A 16,292-nucleotide genomic window follows, 5' to 3' on the forward strand; every position below is an offset into this window, starting at 1 on the left:
AAGCGAGCTGGCGTAAGTTATACATGATGATTGAAACCTGAGACTGTGGTCTGAAAAACCACAGTCTCAGATTTCATATTGATATAGTATTTCAGCTGGCCAGAATGTAAGCACGAATGAACTACGCTAGCAATGACGTGTAGGTTTCGCAATGTCTTTATCTACTCGGGACATGGTCATGACTTGAAAGTAAGACAGATTATTGGAAGCGAGCACTTACTCTTTATTATTTTCTCGTTTTAACTTTGTTTGGAGCCGGTGACAGTGTCATACTTCCCCAGACACCTCCGTGAAACGATCCCCACTATCCTAGTACCTACGACCAGCACTCGACTCATGTGGCGCTGTCCGCGCCCTCACACACGAATGCCACCTGTCTGCTCTCTCCGTGGATCTCGGCTTCGAATTTCTGGATATGGCTACGACTGTGTTCGGCTGCGCCTGGGATCGGTTGAAGTCCATGTTAATCTTAAATCTGGTCACGTGATAGTCCTCAGGGTTTTGAGTTCGTCCCCGAAACGCACTTCATGCCGCTTCTCGCGGTAGCGGGCCGAGCTTCTGCTCGCATCTCCTGCTACGGCGGGGGAGCTGTGAGGTCTTGCGGAGGTGACGTAATCCGTGACGTAATCCGTGACGTAGTCCGTAGCGTATTTCCTTCGCTACCGCGTCAGAAGATCCATGTTGGCTGCATAAAATGAAAAAGAAACGTTTTTTTTTTAGATGTAATAATTTTAGATATAAAGCTGTGGTTGGAATGATTATATTTCGTTTCACCTTAAGTGGAGACGCAGCCGACGCTACGAGCTAATAGGGAGTTTTCGTAGATCGTTTTCGCCGTCCCGCAACGCCCTCCGCAACCACTATACGTTACCCGGAACTCTACAGTCAAGGCTATCGGCGCGCAGGCGCAGTAGCAACTTCTTCGTTGCGGAGGGCTCAGCGGAGGGGGAAACGCGGTCTAGGAAAACTCCCTAATGAGACCAATCGTGTCTTCGGCACGACGTACGAGCAGTGAGACTGTAGCTTTGGGGAGTTTTCGTGGACCGTTTCCCCGCTCGCCTTACGGTCTCCGCAACCAGGAGGCGTCTACTGCGCATGCGCGCAGCCATAGCCTCGTCTGCGGAGTTCTGCATCTCTCTCAAGAGTTTGCGGAGAGTCGCGGGTTGGTGGAATCGATCAACAAAAACGCACTATTGCCTCGTGGGAAATCTAAAGAACGAGAAACCACTATAGTGAAAATACACAAAACATATATATTGGATTACTGCTTTACCGTGTTTTGTCACCGTTTTCTGCACTTAGTACCAAACTGATTGACAAGATTCGGCCTTTATTCGTGCTTAAATCTTGAGAGCCGTTCGTCCCAAAACCTACAGTACTCAAAACTTTAATTAAATTTATAATTACACGTATTTGGTCTAAAGACTTAAAAAACAATTTGAGTTATTTCTACCGTGTAAAAAGTACACACGACAGAGGCATTATCACGAATATGTCTTATTAACGCAATTTAGTTAACTATAAAAAAAGGTAACTGAATTTGAGTAGCCTTTCCAAACAAATCGAATCACGGGGGGCAGGCTCGTAAATATTTATTTGGAGTCCCTGTCATGGGCAAATGTCATATCCGAAAACCAAGGGCTTTGACGTAGAGACGTTGCTCAAGTCCGTCTATAAATATCTCGTTGGGCGAACCACTGACTTCTCCAAATATTGGGCGTATACGATCTTACGTAAGACCGACATCCAGATTTCCCAAAGGTTTCGACCCCGCCTACTCCCTCGCCCTCTTTCGTTTTCCTCTCCCAACGGTGGCAGACGCTGTGTGGAGAGCAAGTCGTCTGCCCCTTTTGCGGGAGTTCTATCCGGATCTATGCGGATCCGGATAGAACCGGATCCGCATAGATCCGGTTCTATGCGAAACCGGATCCGGTTCACCGCATAGATCCGGATCCGGATCTATGCGGTGACGTTAGAACGACGCCTAATTCTGCTTGACTCTGATTCAAGGATAGCGAGTAAAGGCCCGTTCACACTCTTGCGACCTCTTAAACCTGGGTTCCTTAAAACTTCTTAAACCAGAGAACACACTGGCGCCATCTATTGGGAAGCAGTGTAAACTCGGCGGTCCGGCGCATATTTTTTTTTTTTTTATTTCTCACGCGTTATCCTTTCTTTCTTGACTCGGGAAACTTTTTTCAATGTTATAAACGAGTCTTTCTATGGGTATTACGAACGTTTGACCTCGGAAATCACGCAAAACCTTCGCTCTTGTGAAATGTAGTTCCAGGGTCACCGCATAGATGGCGCCACAATGTCAGTGTGTTCCCTCATTCTAGAAACATTTAAGAAGTGGTAAGAGATCTCGTCTCTCTCAGTCGTACTCGGTCGCAAGAGTGTGAACGGGCCTTAAACCTCAAAGCCAGCTGCCTTGAACTCTACCCTCTATTCTTCAATCACAGCCATTCAGAGCTCGGCGTTCCTACGTCACCGCAGCCCCTGCAAAAGGAGCAGACGAACTTGCGATTCGCATAGAGGTGCTAGAGCTGATAATCATATCAGTTCCCGAAAAGCGATGAAAAAAAAAAAAAAGCAGTTCCTGCTGTCACGTGACCAGTGGGAGAAGACCAAAGAAGGAGTGTGTCGAGAATGATTTTTAGTCTGCGTGAAATATATTTTTCTAATAGCTTTTAAATGTTAACGCACACTGTAAAGTTTTTTTCCCCTTGATAACTTTCTGGTTTGGGAGAGGAGAACTCTGGATGGGATTTTTTTTTTCTCGCGGAAAGCAGCGTTGTACGTCGGCCTTTACCAAAAATAGCGATTTTACGCCTGATTTTAAGCTTTCCTTGGACATATCCGATAGGCTAACCCGTTTGCGGTATAGCTTCGCGGGGGAGTCACATTTTTGGCAGATGGCGGCTTACCCTGGTAAAACTTGTTCGTCTGCATTCCTGGACAGTCCTGAGAGAGAATCGAGAGAACACAAAGCACGCTATAAACGAGTTGTATGTCTGAGATTGATCAAGAATGACCTTTCACACTGCTCATCATCTCGCAAAGATTGCGATCAATTGTGAGACAACGTTCATTATTGACGCAGACCGCTTTCAGCCGTGCATGATATCAAGTCGGCGCATCACAGTGCCTATATCTCGCACACGTTAGGGGGCGATTGTGGTATTACATTCTTCTAAAGTACCTTATGGTGCCTGGAAGGTGCCCCCATTCGTACGCTTACTGCGTTCTCATTAGTGGTCCTTTCCGTGACGTCATTTGTGGCCACCTCGGGCCTCCTTTCGATGCATGGGTGGTCTATAGGGCGCTAAACACCCAACTCTAAGACGTGTTCCAGGTACCGCATAAAAGACAGACTGCGTTTATTTGAGCATATAATTGGGTCGGGGCATGGCACTTCATCAGCTGGGATCAGTTAGAGGTCATTTATAGTTGTACCCCAAAATGTTCATTAGTGGTGCGAACGCGGGTTTGTACCAACCTCGTTCCTCATGTCGATGTTGGTGCGAACGACGCGGCCGTGGAGCGGTTGCGTGGGCCTGAAGTTGTTTCCTAGCGGCGCCTTCGGGTGGAAGCTGTCTCCTTGCATCAGCTTCCGAGTGGCAAACAGCTGAGGAAAGCGAAACGAAGGCTTAAAAAGAAGTTAAAATTTGAACGAAGGAAGAATCGTCGTTTTTGCTGTGTGTGAAATAGACATTGTTTGTTTCCATGATGGTGATATGTAACGATTATATACTCGCAAGTGGCAATTTGGATACCTACGGAGGTGCGGCACAGGCAGCGGTAAGATATAGTTCGGCGTGAACCATCTTGGGTGCAGGAAGTAGAAAAGAAGTGGTTAACCCTTTTTTGTTGGGCTGAGAAATAAATAGATAAAAATTCATCGTAGTCAATTGGGTTTGATAGAACCGGGCCGGGCCGGACCGGGCCGGGTCAGATCAAATAAACTTTGGTCCAGTCAGGTCGAGTTGGCTCGCGTTGGGTCGGTTCGGTTCGGTTCAAGTTGAGTCTCGTCCAGTCGAGCCGGGTTTGTTGGGGTAGGTCCTCATCGGATTGAGTCGGCATGGATCGGTTCAAGCCGGTTCGGTTCGGTTCGGTTCCGTTCGATTCGGTTCGGTTCCGTTCGGTTTGGTTTGGTTTGGTTTGGTCTGGGTCGGGTCGGGTCGGGTCGGGGTCGGGTCGGGGTCGGGTCGGGTCGGGTCGGGTCGGGTCGGGTCGGGTCGGGTTGGGTCGGGTCGGGTCGGGTCGGGTCGGGTCGGGTCGGGTCGGGTCGGGTCGGGTCGGGTCGCCTTGGGTCGTTTCAAAAACACTAGATTGTCAGGTTGAACGTATTGGCCTTTGTCAGTTTTTTTATATACATTAACCCACTGATCTCTATGAAAATTGCTGGATCGCGCTTCCCCTCTCCACAAATGCGGTCACAAGAAAAATCGACCCTTTGGAGCGTTCCGGTGGCTGGCCGGCAGCGTGCGGAAGACACGTTTTTTGTTTGTTCGTTGTCATTCGCCGAAGTCGTTTTTCAAGACCTTGTGTAAACGGTGAGAATTGCCTTTGAGAACACGTGAACATTTTTACAAAAGCGCAGCACCGCAGGAAAAAAACACAACTCGTCGAACGCAAGTCTCGCCGTTCTCGCGGGGTGATCAAAGCTGCCTTGGCACGCTGAAGTGTTAATTGCGTCTCTGTGCCTTCGCAAGCTTGGATACTTATCAAAAATCGACGCCGTGGCAAAGTTTTTAAAGTGTGTCGCGCGTAGATGTCTTCTGGATCGCCCAGTTTTTTCCGGCGAGTTCCTATCAATAAGAGAAAAGAAATGAGTGGTTGCTATTATCCACAATTAGCCATGGCTATCTTCCAAAATCTACTCGAATGGATCACATGACAGAACAAATGGGGCAATGCTGTCGAGGAAGGTAGGTTTTCGAACGCAAAAGTATAAAATGGCTTGATCGAATTTGTTTTAAACGCGACCCATATGGTCGTGGGCTATCTGTCGCCGTCGCCGTACCTCCTAACTTTCTTCTGTCGCCACTGGATCAAACCCGTTTCTGGACCGCTAGTGTCGTAAGTTACAAATACAGTTGTAAAAGTAATGTAAAACGCTGCTCCAGAGGCACACACGTCTTCACGCCTCCCCCCCCCCCCCCCCCCCCCCCCCCCCCCCCCCGTTGCACTCGCAAAAACAAATCCACACGCCGTCGATTCTTGATCGGTATCCAAGCGTGCGAAGGCTGAGACGCAGCACTTCGGCGTGCCAAGGAAGCTTTGATCACGCCTCGAGACCGGCGATACTTAGTTTGACGAGTTGCGCCTTTTCCCGCGGCGCTGCGCTTTTGTAAAAAAAATTACGTATTCTCAAAGGCAACTCTCACCGTTTACTCGGGGTTTTAACGAACTTCTTCGGCAAATGACCACGAATGAGCATAAAATGTGTCTTCAGCACGCTGCCGCCCAGCCTCCGCAACGCTCCAAAAAGGTCGCTTTTCCGTGTCCTAAGATGGCTGTCCGGTGGTCGCACATGGGCTGCAGCGACCAAGCCGAGATGCGCTATCCAGCAAATTGTCATAGAGGTCAGTGCAATAAGCAGCCTTGGGTAAGTTACTTGTTAAAGGTAATTCGTTACAGTAGCAGTTACTTTCTAAAAAAGTAGCGAAGTTACCGTTACAGTTACCGCAACAAAAGAGTAACTCGTTACAGTTACAGTTACTTTTAAAAAGTAACGACGTTACTTTTCAGTTACCTTCCTATAACACAAAAAAAATTAAGAAAAACTAGAAAATGCCCTTCACTAAGTTTAATTGCATACAATTAAAAAGTACGCTTTTTACTTCATATTCTAACTTAGCAGAAGTTGCTTCTCGAAATTAGTGTTTGAAAATTTAGACGCCAGAGTAGTGGCGCAAATCAAAATACGAAACATGCGCAGTGCGGAGTACTGGCGCTAATCAAAATACGAAACATGCGCAGTGCCCTCCGCGTGTATTGTCGTTTCACGGTTGATTCACCCGATTAAAAAGCGTTTTCACAGAAAAAAGAAAAACCACGACGTCGATAGTGCTTCAAGACGCTAAGATGTGTTCACTTCCAAAGTACAAGCGCGTGCGTAATAATTACTAGATCTTTTTTTCTTTTTTATGAAATTTACACGTGGCTATATTCGGGTCGTGACTCGTGAGAAAGAACCAAAACGATTTGAAAAGTGCAAGGAAAATCTACATTGTACTCGCTCAGTGATATATTATTCATAAAACACTGGAAAGTAACAAAAAAAAGCAACGTCGTTACCTTCATCGTTACCTCAGAAAAAGTAATAGAACTACAGTTACAAGTTACATTTTAAAAAAGTAACTCGTTACATTTACAAGTTACCAAAAAGGTAACGAAATAGCAGTAACGCGCTACTACCCAAGACTGGCAATAACCTTACCGTCAGGTCCTACATCATACATAGGGGGGACAGTGAAGCTAAGAGGGAGAGACGGGGGTTGGGCATTACCTGTTGGCGCGTCATGTAGAGCGGCCGATTCATCAGTATCCAGGTGACCGTCTCCTCGCAGCCGGGCGTCGTGGCTGAACCCTCGTACGTCATGTAGCTGTCCGTCGCAGGCACCAAGTCCTGGATTGACACAGACTTCACCGGAACCTGCGACCCTAAAAGACGGGACGGGTGGAAGCTATTCACGACTCGGCTTTTCAGTACCTCGTGGTCAAACGCACTGCCACGCGGACACCCAGTGTTTATCTAAAGAAACCATGAAAACACTATTGTTTAGTGCGCCAAAATAAAACTGGTGCACGAGCGTAGAAAGCGCAAAGCCTGCTTTTTGGTAAGAAATTGTGAAAATATTGCGGTCAATTTTGTACCTCCTTTCCCTCGAAAGCTCTCCGCCTTTTCACTGGGATACATTCGCGGTACCAAAGCACGTCAGCCGAACACAGCTCACGCATCGAACACGAGCACTGCGTCATTCTTGGACGTATATATATGCGCTCGTCAGCAATCAACCCGTCGACGGATATTTGAAATCGCGTACGTGGCCAATGCGTTCTGTGACGGCACTTATCGTCACTTGAAAAGGACAAGTTCCATTTTATGCTTAAAAAGCACGATGGAAGCTTAGAGTCGTCGCTTCCGGTGTCCAAGCATGTCACGATGACGCGATTCTTCGTTTTACCTTTGAGTTGAGGATTAAAGCTAAGGAGAAAGAAGTCGAAAAAAACATTTCTTTGTCCGTTTAAGGTAATTATGCTTCTTTTTAAAGCAGGATGCTTTTATTGGCTGCGTTTAAATGGGGAGTAGAACTTTCATAATTGTGTAGTGTCTATGTTTATACAGCCGGAAGTTATAAGCCAGCTCTAACGGACGACTTGTCTCCAGCTGTAGATGAGCAATTTAGCCAGTGCAGTACAACCGCTAGCCTTGGGTCTTTAACGTGCACCACGCAGTAGCAATACACGACCGACCGCCGGTACGATGCTCATCCTCGAAACGGGTAGGGGTTCCTGAGTTCTGCAGCACGAGCGTTTCGCTCCACGTGCTCCGAGCTGAGCTGCGCTATAAAGAAAAAAAAAAAAAAACTTCGTTTCAGCTTTAATCCAGACGCAGCTGATGCTACAAGCGCGAGCATGTGGCCCTGAACAGTGCTTGCACTGCATGAGTGCGTGTTCATGGCAAGGACACTGGAAGTTCATGGCTCGCGCTTGTAGCATCGGCTGCATCTGGACTTAAGCTGATACGGAGTATAACACACTCGGCCACCAGTTCCGCTAGACCTTTTGCGAAATCACGTAAGAACCAAGGAGCGAACGTGAGCGTAGTTACACGCGCTGTGTTTTCTGGCGTCTGCTGCAGTGACTTTTCTAAAGCAAAGACTCAAAACAAATGACACTCAATTGCACGCTCATTCATCAACGCCTTATTTTGGTTATTTACTTGGAACCTTTAACGCAGACGAGGAGAGCTATAGCCTCCTCTACACTGACAAAGCCTGGCAGATCGCCACGAGAAGCGGCCGCCGAAATAGAAGAGGTACAGCGGCAGACAACGGATGAAAGGAGAGCCACGTGACGGGCGCCCTACTGTGTCGAGACGCGGAAACACACTTTTTCCGAGCGATGGAATGTCCGCTCGTGTTCCTCGCGTTCCTCGCGCTACCGCTTCTTTTCTCGATTTCCGTCGATGAGACATCCTTTGCTGACGTCATAGTCAGCGTTCGGCTAATTGTGGTGGGTCTACCACAGCGACGCTTTCGGTCGCTCACGTCGCTAAAAGCTGTGTTCGCGACTGCTGAACGCGTGCTCACGGCGAGCTTCCGCAGTTCTTCTTGCAACGTGCTTTCCGCACCGCCAAGATTCGGGGTCCTTGCAGTTTATTAATATGAGCGATTAAAATGGCGACCAGTGAATGGCGAGATGTTCTGGTAGCGTCCTCCTATGGTTCCTTATATTGCGAACAACAAGTTCGGTGGTGTTTGCAATTAACACGGTGGAAGCTTGAAATCATTGCTCTTTAAAACCAACGCTACAAAATCATCAAAATTGAAGTTCTTGCATTAGTGTTATTCCTGTCGACGAGAAAACCTTTGCTGACGTCATAGTCAGCATTCGGCCAATCGTAGAAGGCCGCACGTCACCAAAAGACCCTTTCACAAATTCAGAGAAGAAAACACAAAACATAGCGGTGACGTTGTCCTTTAAAAGCATGCAAACAATACCCAAACCGGAAGTGTTTCCTGCTCCCTGTGATGGTGGCCGAAAGTGACCTGAATACCATGTATATTATTTGTTTTTATTTTCATTTCGAATGAGTACAATTCAACCCCACCGCAATCGTTACCGTCAAGTCGTTAAACGGAAGGGATGTAACAATTTGTAGGTGAAAGTATTCGCGCCAACATTCTACGTTATATGAATGAAAAGTAGTGGTTGGACTTTTATTAATCGGGGGGTAGCTTGGGCCAGCTGCACTCTAAGACAACTGGAGCGTGCACTTCCCCGCAAAACGCCTAGAAAAGCCGAATCGCAGCAATCTACGGAGGTAGTTCGGTGAATGACAAAAATAAAATACCTTGAGACCTAAGAAAAGAAACAATCTGCGCTGTGACACTGGACAGGGTGAAACATTACGTTCGACGTAACAACCCAGAGTGTTTCTTTCCGGCATAAACATCTTTTTATTCTCCCGCGACTGGCTTTCTCAAACGGTTTGTGGGAAAGCAGACGACACAGATTTCTTGGAGTATAGGTGGCGCAGGCTACCGTCTGATTCAAAAGGGTTTAGCCACTATAGCACCCATTCGTCACAGTTCAAATGCCTACGCAAGTATTCTTTTCGGTACACTGCTACAGCGTTCCAGCACACCGTGCCGAAGCGGACGTCGGGATGCCGTTCAGTCGATACACATAAGCGCTAGCTTCGCAGCTACACGTTGCAAAAGCCATCACGAAAGCGGCAAAAACCCATCCGTCCCAACCCGCATTACAAATCAAAGAAAACACAAGCCTCCAAGCGAGTCCACTCCGCGAAATGGAAGCGCTTACACTCGTTACGGCGTTAGGAGCAGTGTGCTCAAGGGACCTCCCCTTCCATCCTTGCCACCGCCAAAGACGCGAGGGTATAAGGTGAACTCTGCTCTGGTGCCAGTTATCGAGAGTAGAACTAAGCCCCATAATCTTCTTTGCTCGCTTATCCTGCGTAAGTAAGTTCTGATCGGCATAAAGAAGCGCTTCTTAAGCCTCCCCCCCCTCACTTTTCCCAAACCGAAAGGGAAAGAAAATAAACAGGTAAGGAGGACAAACATGCGATCGTTTCGGCAATGGTAATGGGAACCGATTCGGAGGAAGCAATTCGTATTAATACACTTACATTAGGATCATCACCTGTCTACAAGCAAACACACCAAACATTGGACAGCGATAGAAAACGAAAAAGGAAACAAACGCTCCGAATCACCTTAAGTAGCACAGCAACATAAAAAACACGCCGTTCTTAAGAGAAACAAAAAAAAAAAAAAAAAAAAACTGCCGCGTCACCAGTACACAAAAAGCGCTTCTTTTTTTCCCCCCGTGCTCTCTCACGGAAGGTAGTGCATCTCCACCAATTCCGCCTTCCGCGTCAATCTCCCAATCCTCGCAAAACCCCAAAAGGATCGAGACCGTCCCAAGACACCGAACACGGGTTCGCTCTCTCTCTCTCTCTCTCTTTCCCTCTTCCCCAATTATATTTTCTTTTCCTCTCTCTCTCCCTCTCTCTTATGTATTTCTGTTCTGTCATTTTCTCCGCTCAATCCGGACCCTACGATGGGCTCGTTCGGATGGCGCCAGGAGCCGTCAAAGCCATTCCCATCCAATGCCGCGCAAGTGTGGCGCGTCCTTCGGGAGAGACGCAGCGCGACGCGCCACGGAACGCTTGGTCACGTGACGCTGGTCACGGGGCTGGATTGGCTGAGATAGATTGTGGCCTCCTCTGCGGTCTATACCAAGCTGAAACGGTGTGTATTTTTCCGGCCGTTCCTGTTGTTATACACTATATTCCGTCTCACCGTAACGCGGTAAACAGCGAAGGCTACAGGCGCGCGCGAGAGAGGGAGGGGAAAGATGCTTTTGTACGAATTTTGAATCACGGGCTCATCACCGAGGGGTACAAAAGCGAAGTTTGGGCCGCACGAAACCGGGACAAAGAGAGGAGTTCCTCCTTCCCCTCATCTCCAACAGCTCGGGTTACGTTCTCGCCCCTGTACACTGGGTAATCGAGGGTTGTCACGTGCTTCCTCTCCGTCGTTCTGATTGGATCGAAGGGACCGTAAAGCTCTTCGTTCTTGGCCAAGTTAAACCTAGTATATCGTCGCTTATTTAACTTTACATGTTCCGCTTGCCTCTGCAGCAGCCTTATACGTTACGCGTGGGCATTGCGGACATAGGTTTATGTCGCAGCAATCGCACATCCTGGTGGCTCTCTCTGCCTCCCTCTTTCTTCCTCTCGTTTTCTCTCTCGTTATTACTCTCTTTTTGTGTTTTTCTTTCACTGTGTTCTCCATCTCTCTCTTCTTCTTCCTCTTCTCTATCTCTCTCTCTTCCTCCCCCTCTCTCCCTCCTAAACACGCTGTCCACAGACGCTGGCCCCTCCACAGAAGAAGCCAAGCGCGCAATCCGAGCCGAGCTCGCGACCAACACGGCGCTTGCCGGCCCGCCGACACTTTGGGCGCCCCCGCACGGCCGGGCTCGTTTTCCCCTGCGGCCGATTAAGGGCCGGGCCTCATTACCCGTCGATGGCTACTGCCACTAGTGCGGACCCGGACCGCTGCGCCCCTGATCGCCTCCCAATTACGGGGATTACCCGTCGCCGCCGCCGCCGACGCTCGCTCGGACGCTGGCTCCGATGGGCCAGCGGCAACAGCGCTCAACATGTGTCGGTCGCCGTCCCGATCAGAAGAGGATGCTGCGAGGCGTTAGACTGGCTATCTCGGCTTGGCTTGGCTGGGCTCGGATAAGGTCGGCCCGGTTCGATATAACGGCTGGCAGACGGCTATGGCAATCCGGCTTGTTACATGTATAATCAAACTTGCGAATATTTTCGAAAAAAAAAAAAAAACTGCTGCCGAGTAAACTCTGTTGTTCTTCTGTTTAAGTAAATTGATTGTTTTTCGCATGATTTGTCAAGTGGCTTTAGTGAAAATCGTAATATCTTTAAACAAAACCATTTTTTTTTCGCAAATTATTTGTGCGCTGCACAAAATAGTAGTATTTAAAAAAAAAAATGGTTTTCGAAGGAGGAAATAATGCTCTTATCATTTGACAGCGTCTTTCTTGATAAAATGACATAACGCTAAGTTAGGATGCACCTATGAATGTTTACATCTAAATTCAAGATATGAAAGGGAGAAATTAGCAACGGTCTTTTGGGCGTTGAGAGCTTGGCGTTCGAGCAGACGTAGGATTGTGGCAGGAATTACTTACGACCACGGGGCTTTCAAGTGAGTCGCCGCTGCCAGATTGGTTTGCGATGGTTTGACACCCCCGTTCTCAACGGAGTCCGACGTTACATTCGACTGGAGCTTCCGTCGCCTTTTTCTTTTCGGCGTCTTTGTCTCAAAATTGTGTTGCGTGTACGTTTATACAGCCGGATGTTAGTCAGCCGCGAACGGGCGTCTGGTGTCTGAGCAGCGGTTGTTCTGCATTTAGCCGATGCAGTACAACCCGGCGCTAGTCAGGGGTATCTCAGTCTCTTCGCGGCTTGAATTTGCCAAAAAATAGTGCGGAGCAGAATTTAGTTGTCTGAATTCTAAAATAACGGACGAGTTGGAAACCGCAAGACGTCTCTTTCGAGCGCCCCAGCCTTGAGCAAGGGCCTGTTGCCATTCACCGTGCTTTCATTCGTTCATTCATTTGCTTTATGTTCAGTGCCACACCAACAGCTATGCGCCTTCTTAGTGGTGCACTACGTCTAAAATAAAAAGAACTCGAATCTCGAGAACAAATGTTGACATGTCAGAACGAAAGGAAGACATCGATGCACTTTCTAAATGTTCGTTCGCATCCAAAAATATCAATACCAAGTTCATCTCAGTTGGATTCGAATTTGTTAAAAACCAGTTGCAGTCGGGTAATAGGGTCAGCGTTGTGTAAAATGGCAGCGCACGCGCGCTCGAGGGTCTTTTTAGACTTAGGCTAGGTGGCGCAAGCTACTGCCCGTTACAAAGGGTATAGCCATTAACATCCATCCATCCATCGTCACGATACATTGAAGTGCCACTCCCGAAGGTGTCCTTCTTATCCTTACCTGTGAGAACGTAACCTCTTTATCGTTCTCCCCCTCTCAGTGACTAAAAAGAACTATGCCACAATTTGATGACAGGTATTAAATCCCTAACTCGAGCGTGCCAGCTATGGCGAATAATTCGAAGTTAAAATAGTGTGGGAGGTGTCTGCAAAGACGAGCCACCGCACTATCCGCGGTTCGAATGCCCCGTGCCGAGTTTTTTTCCTCGAATTCATTGGCATTCGGCTGTCGAAGAACGGATCTCGGGGCGACTCGCGTTCCAATCTGTTTGGAGGCTGTCCTTTGTGTGATGTATAAAGCAGTGCGGCCCGGCTCTTTAGCCCGCGGCTGAACTGGAACTGCCAGCTATTAGGAATAATTAGAAACGAAAATGGTGTATGTTGCGTTATTAAATCATTAATTATCACCTTGCACTCCTAAGATGACGTCCGCCGCAGTCGAATTCGGTGTCTCGAAATAATAATTTCTTTACGAAGAGGGTAGAGAGTAATTATTTATTTCTTTTTTTACTTTGAGGTCAGACGGAGGGAAGGGGAAAGAGAGCTGGCTAAAAATTGGGCCAGGAGCGGGTTCGAACCCTCAACATTCGCCTATCCGGGGCGGCGCCTTAACCGATTCGACCATCTCGGTTACTGGTTTCGGCGGACTCAACTCTTGATCAGCTCTCTGTGTACTGTCAGTTTCAAATTCGCTTTGCTGGGTAGACAACAACCGTTGCTGGTTTCAGGCCCATTTTAGTTCGGAGTTGCGGAAGTGACGGAGCACGTTATTTCAGCTTGCAAAGTTGGGAAGCTCATTGCATTTCCCTTCCCCGAACTTTATTGCAATGAATTCAATAACCACTTTTCCCCCTCGTCATTCACAATATTCCTACGGCTGCACATGTCGATCATACGTCCCTCCCAAAGATATTTATACATATAGATATATATTGGGGTCAATATATATATATACATATATGTATACGGCGCAGCCTGTCCCCATGGGGAGGAGTGGTTCCCTAAAACACCTTGGAAGACGGGCCCTTTCCGACGTTTGCAAACTGAAATGACATGCTACGTCACTGCCGCAGCTCGGAACTAGCATAACAGTGCCCCTGATATATATCTATATGTATCAGGGGCACTGCTTGGATAGATTTCGGTTTTTTCGCATTATTAAGACGGGCAGGAAACGCCAGAAAAACGAGGTGGAGTGGTGTAGTGGTTAGCACAGTCGACCTGATATTGGGAGGCCCGGGGTTCAAATCCCGACTCCGCCAAAACCTTTTGTCTGTCGCCGGCTTCGTGAACTTTGGTTTATTCGATCAAGTACGGCTCATTCATCCGCATATTTTGCAAGGTCCTGGCCAATGATGACCTCAGCAATAACGGTGCTACTTGGGAGCAATGCGAATATTGCTGACCGGGAAGGACAGCCGTCTTTGGTTTTTGGTCCATCGATCCTCCCGGAAATCACAAGTCTCTAAGGTCACAAAATCTAAAACTAGCATTTTTTGATGACACACCGAAAATTAGCTTAACCCTTAGTTTCACCCCATTTGCTTTCGATTTTAGGTGGGGTTATATCTGGGGATGTTACAACACATAATTATTTTTTTTCGTGCGTCGACGTTAAATGTGAGATGTAGGTATATCATTGTTTATGTCCAACATAATTTGTTTCGGGTAGGGATTGATAATATAACTTAAAAAAAAAGCACCGCAATAATAAAAAGAAAAACATTTCGACGTCGATTCGAGAGATTAAGCGTGTCGGCGTTTGCATAATATCGACCGGACCTCGAACGATCCACGAGACCCGAGTAGTGTTTCCGCGTCCGCTTATCGACGTGTTGTCGTGCGGAATGAAACATCCTTTTGCGCGTGTAGCTCCGTGCCCTTCATCGGACGTGGGCGCTTTATGTCCAAGCCTCTGCGGTTCCGCGACGAACCCGGTCGTTATTTTAGCGTCGGATAATTTATAACCCCATTTACTCTCCGAATGGAGACTCATGGGGCATGTCCGAACATGCGCACGTGGGCAGGAAATACATGCCGCTATTCGTAGCTTTTGAAGGTAACAAAGAAAAAAAATATATGTTTCCTTAAAAATACATGCGTCGAACGATTTTTACCGTCTTTCCGAAACGCGTTCGTGGAGGTCATTACACTAGGTTTCAGCGTCAGTTGGTACTTTGGTACGTTGCAGTAGGGACAAAGGCTGCAAGCTTTAGGTCTACCCACTATTTATACCAAACGAAGCTCGGCGTTCTGAAGTTGCTGCGCGCTCTCGGTTCCTCCTCTCCCTCACCCTCTCGGCGCATGTCTACAAGCATTAATGGCATATTTTTACGACGTTATAAAAACTCGAAGGGGTATATTTTCACGTTGCCAATGGAAAGTGCAAGCCGGGACAACGTACTTTGCCTACAGACCGTCGCGCGGCGCTGACGTCTCGCCACTCAGGTGGCGCTGCTGTCGGGAGAGCACATGCGCAGACGCCTCACTTCACGCGAATCTGACTTCTGCGCACGCGCAATGCGCGCACGTTGTATGGGCGAACGCGGATTTATTTGGAAAGAGCGCGTCGATCTATAGGGGTGTTCCGAGCGAAAATTCCAGTGTAAAACGAGTCGGAAGATTTGACGCTCGAACGTAGAAAAATTCAAACTTTCACCAAATGTGTACCGAGCAGGGGGGCTAAGCTCGAGTTCGGCAAGAATCTCTCCGATGCGACGTCGCGGGGGAGGAGAGGAGCTTCTTTTGACTCCACCCTGGCGAGGGCGAGTTTCAAACTCCTCCTTTTACATTTACGTCCCCACCCACCCCCCGGTGGCGAGTGTCCCAGCGTAGCTCCGATTTGTCCCTACACTCCGCAGTGAAGGGTTTAGTTTTATTTAAATCGGGGGATCGGTGGCCGGTTGGTCTGCGCACACCAGCTCAGAGCACGTGGAGCGAATGGGTTCAATCCCCACCTCTGCCCGTTTCGATCTGGATGAGCATCGTACCGGCGTGCACTCCAGTATCACTATACTGCGTGGTGCACTTAAAGACCCCAGTCTAGCGGTTGTACTCCACTGGCTATATTTCTCATCTACAGGTAACAATGTCGCCATTTTCTGGCAGACTAAACTCCTGCTGTATACGGTGTAGAGAAAAAAAGATGAGAAAGAAATTACAGAATTCTTAGTCTGCGCCATTCATGTACATTGGTTTTCTTCTATTCTCTGATTTATTTTAAATTTTATCAAGTGTATTTTTTCTCGCATCTACGCAACGCAGCAAACGATCACAATAATTATAAAAGCCTGTAGGTAATGATAAATTGCGTTCCTGGTTGCAGATGGCGTAAAAACACATTTGTTTCTAGGATTTACTTTGTAGGATTTGTTTGTAGGATTCGTGACGGGAATGACGGTCCATTCACGGCTCCATCGCCTCAAGCCCGGTTGGCCGCGCAGTTCATCGCGCAGCCACCTTACCAACGCCTTTCGACAGGCGGTTGTGTGGTTGAA

General features: G+C 47.9%; 1 protein-coding gene across 1 annotated transcript in view; it reads right to left on the reverse strand.

The window, feature by feature from the left end:
• Window positions 1–537: 537 nt before the first annotated feature.
• LOC8038837 (carbonic anhydrase-related protein 10) overlaps window positions 538–16,292 on the reverse strand; it is a 97,348-nt gene continuing 81,593 nt past the window's right edge. Inside the window, exons 7-10 of the mRNA XM_029984383.3 lie at window positions 6,515–6,669; window positions 3,500–3,628; window positions 2,928–2,964; window positions 538–685 (exon numbers count right to left, since the gene is read on the reverse strand). Of these exons, the coding sequence (XP_029840243.1) occupies window positions 660–685; window positions 2,928–2,964; window positions 3,500–3,628; window positions 6,515–6,669 (347 nt within the window). The 3' untranslated portion in view covers window positions 538–659. The remainder of the gene's footprint in view (window positions 686–2,927; window positions 2,965–3,499; window positions 3,629–6,514; window positions 6,670–16,292) is intronic.

The sequence above is a fragment of the Ixodes scapularis genome, unplaced genomic scaffold (assembly GCF_016920785.2).
Source record: "Ixodes scapularis isolate PalLabHiFi unplaced genomic scaffold, ASM1692078v2 PGA_scaffold13__105_contigs__length_92229423, whole genome shotgun sequence".
Taxonomy (NCBI): domain Eukaryota; kingdom Metazoa; phylum Arthropoda; class Arachnida; order Ixodida; family Ixodidae; genus Ixodes; species Ixodes scapularis.